The sequence below is a fragment of the Calliphora vicina genome, chromosome 3, assembly GCF_958450345.1.
Source record: "Calliphora vicina chromosome 3, idCalVici1.1, whole genome shotgun sequence".
In the NCBI taxonomy this organism is placed as follows: Eukaryota; Metazoa; Arthropoda; class Insecta; order Diptera; family Calliphoridae; genus Calliphora; species Calliphora vicina.
Window position 1 is genome coordinate 54,314,399 of NC_088782.1, and position 17,539 is coordinate 54,331,937.

Below are 17,539 nucleotides of genomic sequence, written 5' to 3' on the forward strand. Positions count from 1 at the left end.
TTCATGGAATACATTTTTGAAAAATATGACAAAAAATGCTTTTTATTGTGTTTTTGCATAGATAAATTTTTTTTAAATTATAATAACATTTTTATTTATGAATATTTTTTAATGAAGTTTTAAAATTATATAGATTATAATATCCACACCAGGGGCGGGGTTATCGGAACCCTTTACAAAATGATTAAGAACATATTGGCCATCTAAAATGGTTTACTATATTTTGATATTGACTATGCGATTTGAAAATTTTTGCCCTAAAGTTGAATTTTACATACAAAATAAGCGTTTTTTGAATGGACTTTGTCCCCTGGGTATCAAAAATTATAATTTTTTTTCATTTAAAATATTTGACGTTAATTTAGCTTTTCAAAAAGTATAAATTCATTATACATCCTCTTAGATAACTGAAAAAGAATAAAAGTACTTTTTTCTCAAAAAATAGCGAAAAATCGCCTTTTTTTGATTTTTTTTAATTCAAATGCATGTAACTTTGGACTCAGTCATGGTTTTTAAACAATTCTTCCTTTATTTAATATATACATCTGTTGTTAATCCTATAAAAGAAAAATGGAGAAAATCGGTAAATATGGAACCGCGGTCATCAAAAAACTGGAGTAGGGTGGGTAAAAATGTTGAAAATTTAATTTTCAAATGCGGATATCTCCTAAGCTATTAGAGATAATTGATAGCTACGACGAGGAGAACATAAACGAAGAAATAGTATCATTTTTGGGGACCCTTGGCCCAGCGCCTGGTGGGCTCATGAGGCCCAGATTCAAAACTTAAACTCGACAACACTTCCCCTTTGAGCATGTGAAATTTCATTCAAATCGAAGTAAGGGTTTAGAAGTTACAGATTTATTTCCCTCTTTTTCTTTCTCATACCACTGTGCGTTCGAGAAAAAACATGCATTTTCATATAAATCCGCAATTAAAATTATAAAATTATTTTTTCTCTACAACTATGACGAGCTTTTCAATGTCGAATGTTCATCAACCGGAGACATATTTAGGTTTCCTGAATAAAACTTTTTTTGAGCTTTTTCCGGCTTGATTTCATTGATAACTCCATTTTTTCGTAAAAAAAACGTGCTGAGTCAAATAGTTAATGTGCTCAAATGAAATTAATTAATTCCGTAAAATATAAAATAAATTGAAAAAAAAGTTTTTATTCGATTTCGGTTTTAATATCAAAAATTTAGTTCAACGGAACCAGAAATCTTTAACATTATTTAAAATTATGTTTTGATTAAATTCAATTTTTAGTGAAATATGTTAAAAACATTGAGTGCACTTTTCTCGTGTTTTAAAAAAATGGATTTATCAAGGTTTTCCATACGGCCACAGAAGTTTTGTTGATAAATGTTTATTTTAAGGGTTTTTGCTTATAACTGGAAAATTTATGAACCGATTTTTAGTTGAAAGGCTTTTAGACATTAAATATTATGGTCAACCTAATCATTATACAAAATCAACAACAAACAAATACATACATACATATATGAATATTTGTGTATAAATATTACAAGTGTATTTTGTTTTTATAACTATAGTCCTGTATATCCATTACGTTAAATAAAAGAAAAGTCATAAAACCTAATTGAAAAGTCATCAACATTTATGTTTTCTACATATAGAAAATATGTACATATTTTTGTTATTTTTTTTTTGCATCACAGCACTCACTTAAACTGACAAACATAATACCCAAAGGATTTTTGTTGTTTTTTTTTGTGTTCCCCCTTTACTACCTCACAAACAAACAAACTGCAAATAATTGTATGTACCCAGTAAACATACTGCGTCGAATTCAGAGAATTCAGAATTCAGTCAAAACATTTCAAAAGTACTGCTCATCTTTTGGGGCCAATAACGAATCAAGCCAATATCGGATACTCTGTTCCAAAGTGAAGCGTATGCCAGAGAGAGCGGTCTGCATCGATCGAAACAAATAATAATCGGACGGGTCAATGTCTGGACGATAAGGCAGGTGAGGCAAAACTTCCCAACTACTTTGTTCTGAATTGTTTTTAATAGGTATCGGCCGCATGTTCTGGGCATTTTTCGGCCAATACTGTCATCAAAGGAATGAGTTGCGTTTGATACAGGTTCCCTGTGATGGTCTGGGCAGATTCCAGCTGCTTATAATTGAGAGGATCTTTATGCTCCCACCAAATACAGAGAATTAACTTAGCGCCATGGAAATTTGGCTTTGCTTTCGATTCGGCTGGTTGGCCGGGCTTCACATAAGATGTCTTACACTTTGGGTTATCTAATGAATCCGTTTTTCAGTGCATGATTCGGTGCATAAATTATTTTCTTTTTTAGCGTTCAATCAGCATTTCGGACATGCAAAATCGTCTTTCCATGTATCTGGGCTTAAATTTGTATGGTACCCTATTTCCTTGCTTTAGGATGAATGCTGCACTTCGCAAACGAATGATTTTGCAAGCTATTCCTGAATTTGACAACACTCTCTATGGAGTATTGCCTCCAATTCTTAGCCTTCAAAGTTTTTTGGCTGGCCTGGGCGATCCTTGTATTCCGTGTGAAAATTACCACTACTGATCTGAACAAACTATCGCTCGCATGTTGAAGCTGATGAAACATTTGAAGACTAATATTTTATAGGAGATTTTGGCTTGATCTCAAAAGTCTAACAAGAATAACTATTTTTGTAGGGTTGCTGATATAATTATGTCAAGTGTCTAAAGGAAATTTAGTCAAGTCGGTTTGTTTTCTAATAAATTCTCAGTATTAGTTCGGCTAAAATTGTTTACTGGATATACACTCGTGCAACTTACACAAACATACATTCGTGTACATATGTATGTATCTATGTAGACCATACGAGGTTGTACTTACTTCTTATTCTCCATCTACATATTTGTACGCTTATATGCTTCAATGAAGAAAGTAAAATTGAAGTGTACGCCTTTGGCACCAAATAAGTAAACAACCACTGCCATCATCATCGTCATCTTTATAACCAATATACAAGTATGTAAGGATATGCACACACGCATACACGTGTGTTAATGGTTGTATGTGTGTGGTGTGTCCTTTTATGCCTTTCAGACTGTTGCTGTGTAAACACATTTACTTGTATAGAACATGAACAAAACAAAGAAACACACAAGAAAAGAAACAAAAATATGATTCTAAAGCTTAAAGAATGTAAAATTATTGACACCAACATCATGCATTCGTATATATATATATTTATATATACATACAAACTTATATACATACATATAATAACATTTACAAATGTGAATAGCAGCTCATAAATATCATTTCATTTTTCATTTTCAATACATACTTATTTATACTAACACTTTTTCTTCTATATAGATACATATGTATGTATATATTAGGAGCCTTCAAGCTTAAATACGAATCATTTACTCCAGCACAGGGATTTCTGTATATTTAGTTCGAGAGGAACTGATGGATATGTTGGGTTAAAATTAAGACACGATTTGTAGTTGATATTTTTATTATATTGTACTTGAATTCAAATATAACGATTTTAACAGCTGATTTTAAAAGTAGCATAAATCTTTCAAATAGCAGTGTTGTAACAGCAAACTGTTACATATCTGTGGGCATTATTAACATTGAATAAAAGCTTTCAGTTGACCATTGATCGTAAGTATGGCAAGTATGTTTGCTGCGACCGTATATTCGAATTCGAATATTCAGTTAAAGAACATTGTGGAAAGTACACCACAGATGGCGTATGTATTAGAAAGCTCTAGACAGTTAAAGAGCAATCTAGAGTGCAGATGGCAGTGTTATAAATAGTGGCAGAGGTTGCAGTCGTTCGTGAGTTTATCAGAGACGCTTTTCGAATAAACATCAACTTAGTGCTTTAAAGTGTGCTGTGTTTTTCAAGTGAATTCGTGTACATTATAAAGTAAACAAACGTTTTGAAAAGGTTAAAACGTAACAATATGTGGATTCAACATTGTAGAATCAACATATTTTGGAAATAAATCGAAATGAAATGAAATTTTTCAGTATCAGTGGATTATTCGACTTCAAGTTTTGACGACGCACCACACAGACCCTCAGGAGTAGCGCTGTGACTTCTCAAAATATGGTATCTCAGCCAAGGAAATATTATGTATAAGTTTTAGTGATCCCTCCAATGTCAAAGGTATTAATATCGTCTTATATTCGTATAGTTAGAGAGTAATTCCAATTGAAAATTAAAATTTTAAAATTTTAGGTTTTTTTCAAAATATCGGACGCAATTTATGAACGATTTTATTTTAAATATTTCAGGTAGTTAAATAAGAAATAGAACATCATGTGAACAATTTTCGATGAATACAAAAATTATGTATTTTCAATTTAAAAATTTGGAAAATGTTGAATTTTTCCAAAATGCACTAATAGCCTATTTTTTATCATAATTTTTAATTTAGATAAGAGTATCTCAAAGCTGAGACACTAAATCAGCAATTTTAAAACTTTTGGAAGCAGCAGGTTTCATTCAAAAACAGGGAAATTGGGTATCATAATAATTAAAGCTGAGAGACCTTGATAGACGATTTTGTATGTCCATAATGATGCTTGAACTCTTTTAAAGAAAATCGCTTTTGCACCGAATTATTACTTGCCGGTCCGGTCAACCAGCCGAATCGACACCAAAACCAAAAATCCATGGCTCTAAGGTAATGCTCTATATTTTTGGGTCCAAAAGGGGTTCTTTGTATTATAAGTTTCTTAAATCTGGCCACACCACCAGGCAACTTGAACCGAAAGCAACTGATTCGTTTGAAGCGAGCATTGGCCGAAAAACGCTCAGAATATGCTGCCAGGCATGAAACTATAATATTCCATTATGACAACGATATGCAACATTTTTTAAAAACTATTTAGACTATTTAGTCCAGACCATTCATAGTCCGCCTGCTATTTTTTTCGATCGATGCAGAACGATATCTCTGCGATACGCTTCACTTCAGAACAGAGTATCCGAAAAAGGATTGATTCGTTCAGGGCCTCAAATAATGAGCAGTTCTTTTGGCGTGGAATCCATATTTTGCCAAAATACGAGAAAAGATCATAGATAACTATGGCCAATACTTTGGATAAATTTATATTTTACAAATTTTTCAAAATAAACCCCAAAAAATTTAAAGAATCCTAAATTTTAAAGTCATACACCCAATAAAAGAACGAAAATTGTGATGTTTTGTTCATAGATTTTGTCTGAATATGCAGTCTTTGCATAAAATGCTCTTTCCAATACTACGTAAAATCTTTCGAGCCCAAAAACAAGTGACTTTAAAGTTGAATATTACAGAATTTTTTCATTTTATATTCAAAAAACAACATACAAGTCTACACTCTAGTAAAAATATGTTTATAAATGTAAAATATTTTTATTTTTTTGACCCAGCACTCAGGGGATGACCCCTACTCCTGCAAAGCATTATGTTGGAACTAGGAAAATAGGTTATAGGAAGGAGGATAGAGGAAATAGTGTTTTTGGACATTTGAATTGAATTTTCCTATATTGAAAGTAACATTTCACAAGATGTTAGTTAACCGTACTCTCCAAAATATTGAAAAGTGCAGAACAAATTGCAGCAACCTTCCAACATACAGGAAATTTGCCGGCACGGTATAAAGTGCTGAAAAGGTTAGCTAATGGACTAGCTATCTTCGAAGAACACTGCTTCAAGCTAGTATACCATCAGTAACAGTAGACTTGTTTATGTTGAGATCCGCTACCCAATATCAAAAAAGATATGGGGTATATTGATGTTGTCATTCTTCTTGCAACACATTGAATTATTGGTTGTAGACCCACAAAATTATATATATTCTGGATTCATAGAAATATTGGTGTACTTGTACATTGTACAATGTACACTTTTGGTATATTTTGAGTTCATATTTTTCTCTTTTAAGTTCGTTTTTATGCGTGGTTATGACAAAACATAACATAATTGAAACATTCGTGAAAAACTCATAGACCCACCAATTTACTCCCATAGCATGTTTCCCCAGAAAAGCGTCTGACTTTTTGAAACGACCTTAATACTCCATTTTTTATTATAGACCGCAACGCCATTAAAAATAAGACACAAAAAATGTATTTATATGTAAGTGTACATAAGGACATTCCAAGAAAAAAAGTCCTCCTACATACATGAGGCAAAACTTCGTGTACACAAACACATAATCGTTAGTGTGTGTGTGTATAAGTGTTTGCAAGTTTTCACACATCTACACATTAAGCAAACACTGTATTACAAACAACAATTTAACTCTTTTCTTTTGTATTCATTCCATCATCTGTATGTGTTTATGGGAATGTTTTACTTTTCTTCCGATTTATTTTTTATAACTAACTCTACATGTGACTACTACTCACTCGTATACACATGTAATTTGTGTAAAGTTTATACAATATTTACAACTACATCAGAAGCTTTACAACGACAACTACAAATGCATTGTTATCTGTTAAGTTCCTGGTACATGCTTCTTAAGCACTGATACAAAATCTTGATTTTTTTCCTGTTCCTTATCTTTTGGTGAGTACATATGTACATAAGGAATATGTGTGAAAGGGTCTCTTCCTTCAATTATACTTTGGCACGATTAGACAGATTTGTTTTGTCCATTTACGCATTGAGTGTATGTGTTTGTCTTATATTTCAATAGTTTTTCTATTTTTCTCACTTCTTTTTATTCCAACATATATTTAGTTCTAGTGTGGCATAACAATATTATCAGATTGACAAGTAGTATATATTTTTTAAGCGCTACAAAACCATTGGTCGATAGCAATGCATCCAAATGTAAATTAAAAATCTACATTTAATTGCATTCTTAATTAATATACAGAATTTAGTAGGTGTAGCTAAAATTTACAAAACAATGTGAATGAATTCATCTCATTTAAGTTTATGGAATTCAATGTAATTAACTTCAATCTACACAGTCTCCAATAGGAAACCATCAGAAAATTTTTATTACCACAACTTGAATCTACCGAGCTACGAATTATTTCTAAAATAAATCTCATTTCAGTTTTGTGTGGAAATCCACACAAAACATTTTAATGAAATTTCTTGTCTCCCGCATCAATTTAGCACAGAAAACGAATTATTTATTTGAAAATCATTTTTGATGTTGATATATTTAAATATTGCCGTTGCTTAACCTCGTGTGTGGTTTTCCACACATATGTAATGTCTATGTTTTTTACACTAGGAATAACATTTTAGTTGGGCAATTGCATGTCTATGCTATTTATACGCCCATAAAGTGGAATAGATTTTGCAAAAATAAGAGTATCTGAAAAATTATGATCCATTAAAAAAAATAAAAAGTTCTTTGTTGTGAATGTATATTTGTGTTGTTGGTCGTGTTGTAAACAAAAGTTCGGTTTTTTTGTTATACACACAGAAAACACGATCTTTCTGTTAGCAACACGAACATCTGAGACGAATAAAATCGAATAATTCTTTCAAACTCTCTCAAAACAAAAACAACACACAGTGTTTAATTCTGTCAATTTTGGTGTTATGGCTGAAGATTTTCTTTTTTGACTACTTTTATTGCTACCTTAACTGCTGCATCAACTGCTACTTTACTGTTACCTTAAAAATTAAAACTCGATATAGAGCAGTAGCAATGATTTGTATTTTTATGCTACTACTCCATTTACAATTCATGTTTTATTACTACTGCTCTGTTAAGAGTTTTATATTTTGAAGGTAGCAGTAGTTTTAAAAAAACAAGAAAACGAAAAAAGACAAATGCTACTGCTACAGCTACCGCTACATACACTTTTTTGAAGCAGTAGTTGTAGCAACAGTTAAAAATTTGTTAGTTATCGTAGCTTTTTAAACACTGATTAAATCATAATTTTGACAACAAACCAAATTATGTTGCTTGAGTAAAATACATATACATATCGTATGTGTAGAAATCGACACACTTGGGTAAACAACGTATGTCATTTGGAGATGAGTGACAAACTGTTTATAATAGTTAGTAAATCAATTTTCGCTCGATTGAAGCCAAGTTTTAATTTTTTTTCCAATAACGAAGCCTATTGAAATGGGTTAGATTCGCACCATGTTTTCAACGTAACTAAAAAGAGTAGAGTACTATATGGTCTTAATGCTCTTACTTGTTATTTAGCAAGAAAAACATTTTCTTCGATTTACAATATTCAACGTTATGTTTTTCTTCCAAGATATGTCATGTTATATCTTCAGGGTATTTATTATTATGACAGCAATGATTTCCCAGGTTGTCATTATACAGAAGAAACTAACTTTCTTATGCGAGTTTAACTATGTGTTGGACGTATAACATAAGAAACATACATATTAAGGTGGCGCTTATTTTGCACTTTTTAGATTTTTGATGATCCCGTCTTCTAAAAATCAAATGGTGAACACTTTAACGAAACTTCACGGAGAACAATTTTCTACCTTGGGATCATAGAAAATCCTAAAAGTGCAAAATAAGTGCCAGCCTAATGTACGTATTTGTATGTATGAATGGAGTTATTGAAAAACACGAAGTAAAGTGTTTTAAAAATAGATTAAATTGGCGGTTAATTGAAAAGGACATTTAAAAATTTTTGTGTTGTTACGTTATTTAAACAAAAAATTAGTATTTTGCAGATTCAACACTTTCATATATTTTAACGTATTACAAAATTAGTCTAAATGAAAGATGCTCAAACTCTTGTTTTGTAAGATTAAACAGCATCAAATAAAATAAAACTAAATTTTTGTTTTGAATCATCCAAAGTAAGATATGTTTTTGAAATAAACAAAAGAATTCAAACATATTTTATTTAGTGGTTACACCTTTTTCGTCAAATATTTGTCATGTGTGACACTATCTTAAGACCTTTGCAATGGCGTATATAAGACAATAGTAAGGCGAACCAACAAAGGTGTATTTTTGTCTTTAAATTTGACCTCAATTTTTTCGCTCGTTCTTTTGCTTCTATGTTCTTTACCGCATTGCGATCTGGAACTTTATGAACTTTATATGACTTCAACAGCATTAGCTCTACGCACAAATCATATAACTTTACGAGCTGCTTTTCTCATAGAAGTGTTCGGTGGTCTTCGAAAGAGTTGTTCGACTTCTTCCGATTTTACAATATCTGTTAAACATTTTTTTCTCCCTGATTTTGGTTTTCTTCCTTTTACACTGTGTAATTATTTTTGAAACAGTGTGAAGATGAATCTTAAAATCTTTAGCTATTGGATTTTTTGAAAAGTTTTAATTTTTTTTCGGTGACCATTTTGACCGAAATTGAATGATTTAGAAAGGATAATATCTGACATATTTTTAAAAGCTAACGTGATAAAAAAAATAAAACAATGTTTTTTTTGACTCACTCTTTATCATTATACATCTTATTGTAATATTAAATAAATAAATTCTAAAGTTGACCAACCAGTTTGGAACCAACAATCACTTAATTTAAATATATTTGTTGTATTTAAGTTACAGTATCTTAACCCTACTTATATATTGATCTATGTAACTGATATTAACTATTTTTTTTTCTTTTCTTTACAGAATTTGGTCAATAAATTAAAAACCTTTCATCGGGGGAAAAACAAGACAAAAATAAATTTCTTCGTACCAAATTTTGCACATAAGCATGTGGATAAAATTCAAAATTGAACAATTTCAAGTATTTGGCAAATAACAATAAACCAATACTTAATACAAAGTGCAATACCAATAATATAAATACATATTCATATGTGTGAGTGGATGTATATGTATATGAATGCAGCATACATATGTATGGGTACATATTTCTTATCAATTTACCACAACAAGTACCCACCACAGAAGCAAACAACTTGAAACTATAAAATACAATTTACCGATACATAGATATATGTATATGTATCTATGTATTTGGGTACAAGTGTGAGTGTGTGTATTTGTGTTCATTGCTAGGCGCCAATATTGAAATTCAAGACATTAAAATTGAATGCACAACATACAACAACAGAACAAGAAAATATTTAAACAATACTCGTACAATCTTAAAAGAAATAACATTTTCATTTTTAGTTTGATGTTTTTTTTTTCTTTTCATTTCGATATTTCGCTTTTTATTTTTTTCTTTGGTAGTTTAGCAAATACTCGGCAAAAAGATTTCTATATTATTTGGCAGTAGACGCTTGCATGTTTATAAGTACGTGTATGTTTTAGAGATGTGTGTGATATCATCTTATAAAACAATTGTTTATTAGTCACTGAAAACCTTTTAGTCTGAACCTCACAAGAACTGCAACAAAATAAAAACAATGAAATGTTTTACCAACATCGATGCAGACAGATATGTGTATAGCGATGCACGGTGGCACATTTGGCAAGAAGGTATGCAGTAAAAAAAACAAACATGTTATGGTGTTTTTAGGAGAAAAAATTACTCATACGTTTTTCAAAATTTCAGTATGGATTATGGATGGTATGAGTAATGTGGCTGTTTAAAATAAATTGCAGTATTATTGGGTGTATAAATTAATAATGCGGGATTTTTTAAGATTTTTAGCATTTATTTTGAAAAATTTTTACAAATAAATACTCAAAATATTGGCCATTGATAGCTATTACCTTTCCTCATCTTTCTGGCATTATACGGATTTCGCGCCAAAGGAGCGGCATATTCTGCCAATGCTCGCTTCAAACGAATCAGTTGCATTCGGTACAGGTTCCCTATGATGGTCTGGCAAGATTTCTGCAGCTCATAATAGATAGGACCCTTTTCCTCCACCAAATACAAAGAATTACCTTAGCGCCTTGGATATTTGGCTTTGATGTCGATTCGGCTGATTGGCCGGGCTTCACATACGATATCTTACGCTTCGGGCTATCGTGCAAATTATCTTTTATAGCGTTCAAGCAGCATTTCAGACATACAAAATCGTCTTTCAAGATCTCTCAGCTTCATTTCGTATGGTACCCAATTCCCCTGCTATTGGATGTCTCCTGTTGCTTGCAAATGTTTTGAAATTGCTGATTGAGTAGCTCCCAAATGATTTAGCAAACTCTTAATGAGTTTTACAACAATCTTCATGGGGTAATGCCTCCAATTTTTTGTCTTCAAACATTTTTGGCTGGCCTGGGCAAACTTTGTCTTCCGTATCAAAATCACCACTTCTGAACCGCCAAACCATCCTTCGCACATTGAAACCTATGAAACGCATTCACCATAAGCTTCTGTGAGCAATCGGTGTGCTTGGGCGGCATTTTTTTTTATTAGAGAAGTAAAGCAAAACTTCCAGGACATGACGCTTTGTTTTCACAAAATTCAAAATTTTCGAAGAAAAAAAACTTTGTTGTTTACACTATAATGTTCAATGAGAATAGATGGCTGATATGTAACCTTTAAAATGACATATAAGTTATTAAAACAGCTTCAAAAGATATGTCATATTTAGCGTTTTATTATTTTAATTTCGATATAACGCAAGTTCTATTATTCAGGTTTTGATATTTTTGTAGCCCTTAATTTTACCTAGGCTTCATATTAAACCAATTATCAGGTTGAACGCTAGACTAAAATTATACACAGGTGCCGTTAAGGTCCTTCCAAGTCACTTAAATCCACACGCCGCAAATGTAGACAGTCCAAACAAGCATATAATCATAGGGCTCATCATGGCAACTCTTGAGATTTTCCCCTTGCAAGGTTAATGAATCAGTTATTGTGTCTGGACTGAAATAAGTTACCACATTATCAAAAGAATTATTTTTTTATCGAAGAGCTAACTCTTTTCCTAGCGTATACCCATGAGATGTTGAAGTAAGCCAGACAATCGGCTCATTATTTCTCAGCATGGTTCTCCTAATAAGATAGTCAGCACAATTTCAACACATTGATGGTCCTGGCTACCCGACAAACTTAAATTGCCCTCCACTTCTTTCTGTAATAATCATAAAAATTCCACTTTGAATGTTGGGGCCATAAGTCACCATTGAGCTGGTAGATCTGCATTATCATGCCACGAAAATGGATCCGATTACGAATCCTATTCAGGTATAAACACCTCAAAACACCCGTACAACACCAGTCCGTTCTTAAAAATAAGCCGAAGTTGAATGTGTCCAGGGTGTACCCAGACTTCATGGCCCCTGTAATAGCAACACTGACGTTTTTAATTAATTTTTTTAGCTTTATATTTTCCTGAGTTCTTCGCGGCCTTCTGGACTGTTGATTTAGAGACTGCATTGCATTTTCTGCTCCGCTGCTGGTTTTCCAGTGATATGCTGTTGATTTAGAGACTGCATTGCATTTTCTGCTCCGCTGCTGGCTTTCCAGTGATATGCAATTGTACAGAGTTTCTGGTCATTGTCAAGGGGATTCGCAACATTAATGTGTTGCCAACAGAGCTAAGGAGAAATCAAAAATTTCTTCGAGATTCGAGTAGTTAAGAATGTTCTCCGGATTCAATGTGAACAAATCGTATGATAGGGATTGAATACTTGTTCTGAAAATGCATGCCTTACCACTGCCTCGATTTGGAATTTTGCGTCATTAAGGAAGGTTGACAATGCTCAACCAATCCCCAAAATATACGACCCCACCAACTCGGATAATAAACGAATAATTGCAATTTTCTTTGCGCTCTCGAAGATTAGGGAGGTAATGCTTAAATATCACCTTGTCAATTCCTTAGATTCGAATGGAATTTTCAATATGATTTCCACAGTGAACAGCTAATGGCGTTTCTTACGGAAGAGTGATGCATGCACAATGCACTGATTTCGAGACTGATCGCGTTTGGTGTCGGGGTTGAAATTTTCATGCGGTCAAGTTTCCTTTGTGTACGTTTTATAAGGTTAGTAAGAGCTAGTTCTGAGAACTATATATTAAGCTGTGGATTTGCCGAAGTCTTTGTTTTCTTTCCTTTTCTTTTTCATTTCAATATAAAATCCAATTTATACTTTCGCATAACCTCTTCAAAAATTTAAATTTGAATTATTTTAAAATGTGCCACTGTGCGTCAATATATTTAAACTCAAATCAGTTCTAAAGCAAACAAGTGAATAACAGTTGATTGCAATTTTGAGACAAAAACACACAGATTCACATACACCTAAAATTGTCTTTATATCTTTCAACTTTCTACCTTTAAGGGCGACACCTTTTAACATTGTCATTAGTTTGTCGTATTTGTAATAGATAGAAAGAGGCATCATAATAAAGAGCAGAATCTATGGGCAAGTGTATATCGAAAAATCCTACAAGTTTAACGATTGCATTATCTGAAAAAGATTTGGCAACAGCCAGCCATATTTTAAGTAAATTCACTGAAAGTTCCGAGTATATTGCACTTAAGGATGAGCATAGGAATCAATTATGCGAGTACTATGCTGTCAAGAGTACACCAAATGGTGGCGACATTGTTGTCATCAGTAGTAGCAGCAGTAGTAGTTGTAGTAGTGCCAGCCAAAAGACGGAGCAACCACAACAAGAAAAACAAAGGTGGCAGCATCAGAAGCAGGAGCAGCAGCAGCAAAATTGTAAAGACGACTTTACCCAAGAAAACACTTGTTTACATTCATTGGACCATTGGACAGTTACAAAAAGTGTACAAAAGCAGCAGATTGTTAACAATGATGACAAGAGCAATGATGCAGTTGATGATGTACACCACAACACAAACACAAGTACCAACAACAACAACAAAAACGGCAACAGCAATTGCAATACCAACAACAACAAAGACGAAGATAACAATGATTATGGCGACGTCGTTGAGTCTATGCTAGTTTATAACGACCATGTTGACGATGAGTTTTTCTCTGAGGATAATGATAATGATGAAGAAGACAAATATATAACTATTATTAAATGCTCATCGTCTTGTAGTGATAATAATAATAACAACAACAGCAATAATGATAATGGAGGTACTAAAGAAAATATCATCTATGCTGATATCAATCTTGCCAATTGTAATAACATTCGTAATAACACCAGCATTAGTGGCAATAATACGAATGCTAATGATAATAATTATTTTGCTGAATTACCACCTTACCTGACTAAACTTCTGCTGTATCAAAAACACAAAAAGCAACAAGAACAACTGCAACCACCTGATAGTCCAACACATAAAACTGCTTCGCTAATAGATTATTATCTGAATAAGAAAAAACTCGGTAATAAATATAAATATAGGAAAAAGTCAAGTAAATCTTTAAAACATGATGATGTCACGATGGAATCATTTGATGTCCACACGGAGGTAAGAGTAATATTTAAATAATAAACACAAATTCTATGAATTATTTATATACATTTACCATTTTAAGCAATTTTCTACCATCACATGCTTTTACGTTTACAAGACAGCAGCATAGTTATTATGTAGAGCAATTATAAAATAGTTAACGGGTTAAATATATTTTAATTTAAAACTCCTGATTTTACTTTTATATATGAACTCGTTGGAGTCAAATCTCTTTCCGTTAAGCTATTTTTTTCAGGTTTAGAAAGAAGAAATTGTCACTCGGAGAATAAGATGGATAAGGAAGCAATTCATAGCCTAATTCAAGGATTTTTGCCATGGAATCTTCACATGTGTGCACCCTTGCATTGTCCTGGAGAAAAAGAACTTTCTTCTTGGCCAGAGGCGGTCCTTTAGGTTAGGTTATAAAGGCAGCTAGTATCAACCAGCACACTTGAGTCCATGAATTGGTCCCTTTGTGTTACCCTAAAGGATTATGCTCAGGACCTCAAGAGGTCCTTCACATGTCAGAACTGGGTACAATGCCGAACCAACCTGACGCACGAATGAATGAATCCATCCTCCTGACATCCAGAGTAGATAGATCCGCTAGGTCGTGCTAAAATGTACTACCTATTGTCGCAGTCCGAGCCCCTGCTAGTGCAGGGCAAAGACAGAGGAGGTGTTCAATCGTCTCATCCTCGTCTTCATCATGGCAACTCCTACGGAAGTCATTATATGGAATATTTAGTCTCCTAGCATGTCCACCTATAAAGCAGTGCCCCTTGAGCACTGACATCAGAGCACGTAGCCTAGCCAGACGTAGCCCCGTGAGGGACATTGACCTACGATGGTCAAAAACGGGCCATGTGAGTCTCGATATCGAGCAATTTGTCAAATTAGACCCTCTGAGCTGAGCAGACTCAAATAATTTGACTTACAGCAAGATAGCGGTAAGCTGACCAAGTGATCGATATTACCAATTTGTAGACGTGAACCTCTTTTGGCCAGTTCATCCGCAATAGCATTGCCAGGTACACCAGAGTGACCTGGCACCCAGAATAACTCCAGGTTAGAATGTCTCGCCATCTCATTGTGAGATACCAGTCATTCATGTACCAATTTGGATGTCGAGTAGACGCCAGATAGGGATTTGATAGCAGGCTTATTGTCGGTACATATTCGGATATTCACACCAAATACCCTATAGTACTTCATCCATTGTACCGCCATTTTAATCGCTGAAATCTCAGCTTGAATTACACTACATTGATCATGGAGCCTGAAATACACTCTCTTCTGAAGATGGGGAATATAACAAACGTGTCCATAGAAGGAGGAGAACCGGCCGCCAACGACACAGACAAGCGTCTGTCAATAAAGAGTAAGGGAGTGCAATAGTCAATATTAACAGAGAGATAAGATATACTTCCCAAAACAGACGCATGGCCAGTACAACTAGATCTACATGCTCCTACAGTACTTAACCTAACCGCCGAATTTATGGCCAATTATTTGGCTATTAGATCATCCGGTACCCAGTGCATCATTACAAACAGAGCACGAGACGGAGTACTGCGCAGCGCACCCGTAACCATTAGTGCAGAGATTCGCAAGATTCTCTCAGTTATCTCACAGAAGGTGGATTTACTTAGAGCCTTCCACCATACTAGTGCTCCATACATTAGTATGGGCTTAACCGCCATATCAAAAAGCCATTTCGCATTCCTAGGGCTTATTCCCCAGATACTCAAAATGACCCTTCTGCATGCATAGATAGCGATAGCCGTCTTGGACGTTCTCGCATGAATATTGTGGCTCCAGGATAGTTTAGAGTCTAGAATAATTCCCAGATACTTAGCACTATCCGAGAGCTTAAGTTCCACTCCGTTAAGGCGCGGTAGTGGAAACGAGGGGATTTTGTACCTTCTGGAGAAAGCACAAGCTCCGTTTTCCCAGGATTCACAGCAAGTCCACTAGCAGTGCTCCACTGGCTGAGTGTACTAAGTGAAGTTTGTAGGCATTGTGATAATGTAACAAGGTGTTTCCCAGAAACAGCATATGCAACAGTTTTGCACTTCATGGAATCTAATTTCATGAGTAATATGTTAATGGCTAGATTCCATAAGAGCTGAGATAAAACCCCTTCCTGTGGAGTGCCTCGGTTCGCTAATCTAAAAATAGTAGCAGTTCCCATGGAAGAGATAATAGACTGATCTATATCCAGGCCGCCTAGAGCCGAAAGAATCGTCTCTGGCGTCACATTGTTAAAGACCCCTTTAATATCCAAGAAGTCCACCAATGCATATTCTTTGTGCTCGAGTGATTTCTCTACGAATCCCACAAGCGAATGTAAAGCCGTCTCAACAGATCTGCCCTTCATGTAGGCATATTGAGACAAGGATAGTCGGTTCGATGAACGAAGGTGTAGATCAATCAACCTTTCCATGGTTTTCAAGAGGAAGGACGATAGTCCTTGGGTCTAGTATGGGATGCCTTCCATCTCTTGGGAATGAGGGCTACAGTACATCTGGTCCACGACTCCGGAATATATGACCAAGCTAAGCAGGCCGAGTATATATGAGTCAACCAGGGTATGATTAAATCCTCATTCCGTTGCAGATCAGCCGGAATGATGCTATAATGACCCTTTTGTATCAAATTATAATAAAATCAACCCTTTAAGTTTGCATAATACTCGCTAGTTATAGTTTAACCATTTTGAAGGTAGTCAATGTACTGCGTACATTCCAAAAAAACGCCAAACACTCCAGCGAAGTTATCAGAAGAAACGCGGCACCCATGTTGCGGAAAGCTTTCTCATCCAACATGCTTATGGGTTGCACAATCAATCGGGAATTTTTTCAATTGTTTTGGGTGTAAAGACCTCTACTGTGCATCCAGAACGTTCGGCATCTTTCGTGATTATACGGCAAAAACGAAATTCAGTAAACCACTTTTTATACTCTTGGTTTGAAAGTTGTTTTTTCTTTAAAAAATAATGCTTAATGAACACAAATAAAACACTTTTTTCCATTTTCATCCCAAGTTATGCGGTAGTCTGCTATCAGTGGCTGCCAAAGACAAATCAAATTTTGAGTGGATCAACTGACAGACGCCTGTTGACAGTAGCAGTATTGCTTTATTAGTTAATTAGAGGCGCCGACTTATTGACGCCTCCTCGTAGATAACAAAAAAATTATAGAATTACATGCATATCGAGGGTCTATATTCAATACCTTCTATCTAGGATTTTCATGAAAATTAGTTTTGGT

At 34.1% G+C, this 17,539-nt stretch overlaps 1 protein-coding gene across 6 annotated transcripts in view; it reads left to right on the forward strand.

Annotated features, from left to right (window-relative positions):
• LOC135953351 (putative uncharacterized protein DDB_G0277255) overlaps positions 1-17,539 on the forward strand; it is a 195,807-nt gene that overhangs the window by 65,798 nt on the left and 112,470 nt on the right. For 5 of the 6 annotated variants that reach the window (XM_065503206.1, XM_065503209.1, XM_065503211.1 and 2 more), the window contains exons 2-3: positions 9,586-9,854; positions 13,168-14,282. In XM_065503206.1, coding sequence (XP_065359278.1) covers positions 13,248-14,282 — 1,035 coding nt within the window. In that variant the 5' untranslated portion in view covers positions 9,586-9,854; positions 13,168-13,247. The remainder of the gene's footprint in view (positions 1-9,585; positions 9,855-13,167; positions 14,283-17,539) is intronic. The other variant, XM_065503207.1, reaches the window with a different exon arrangement.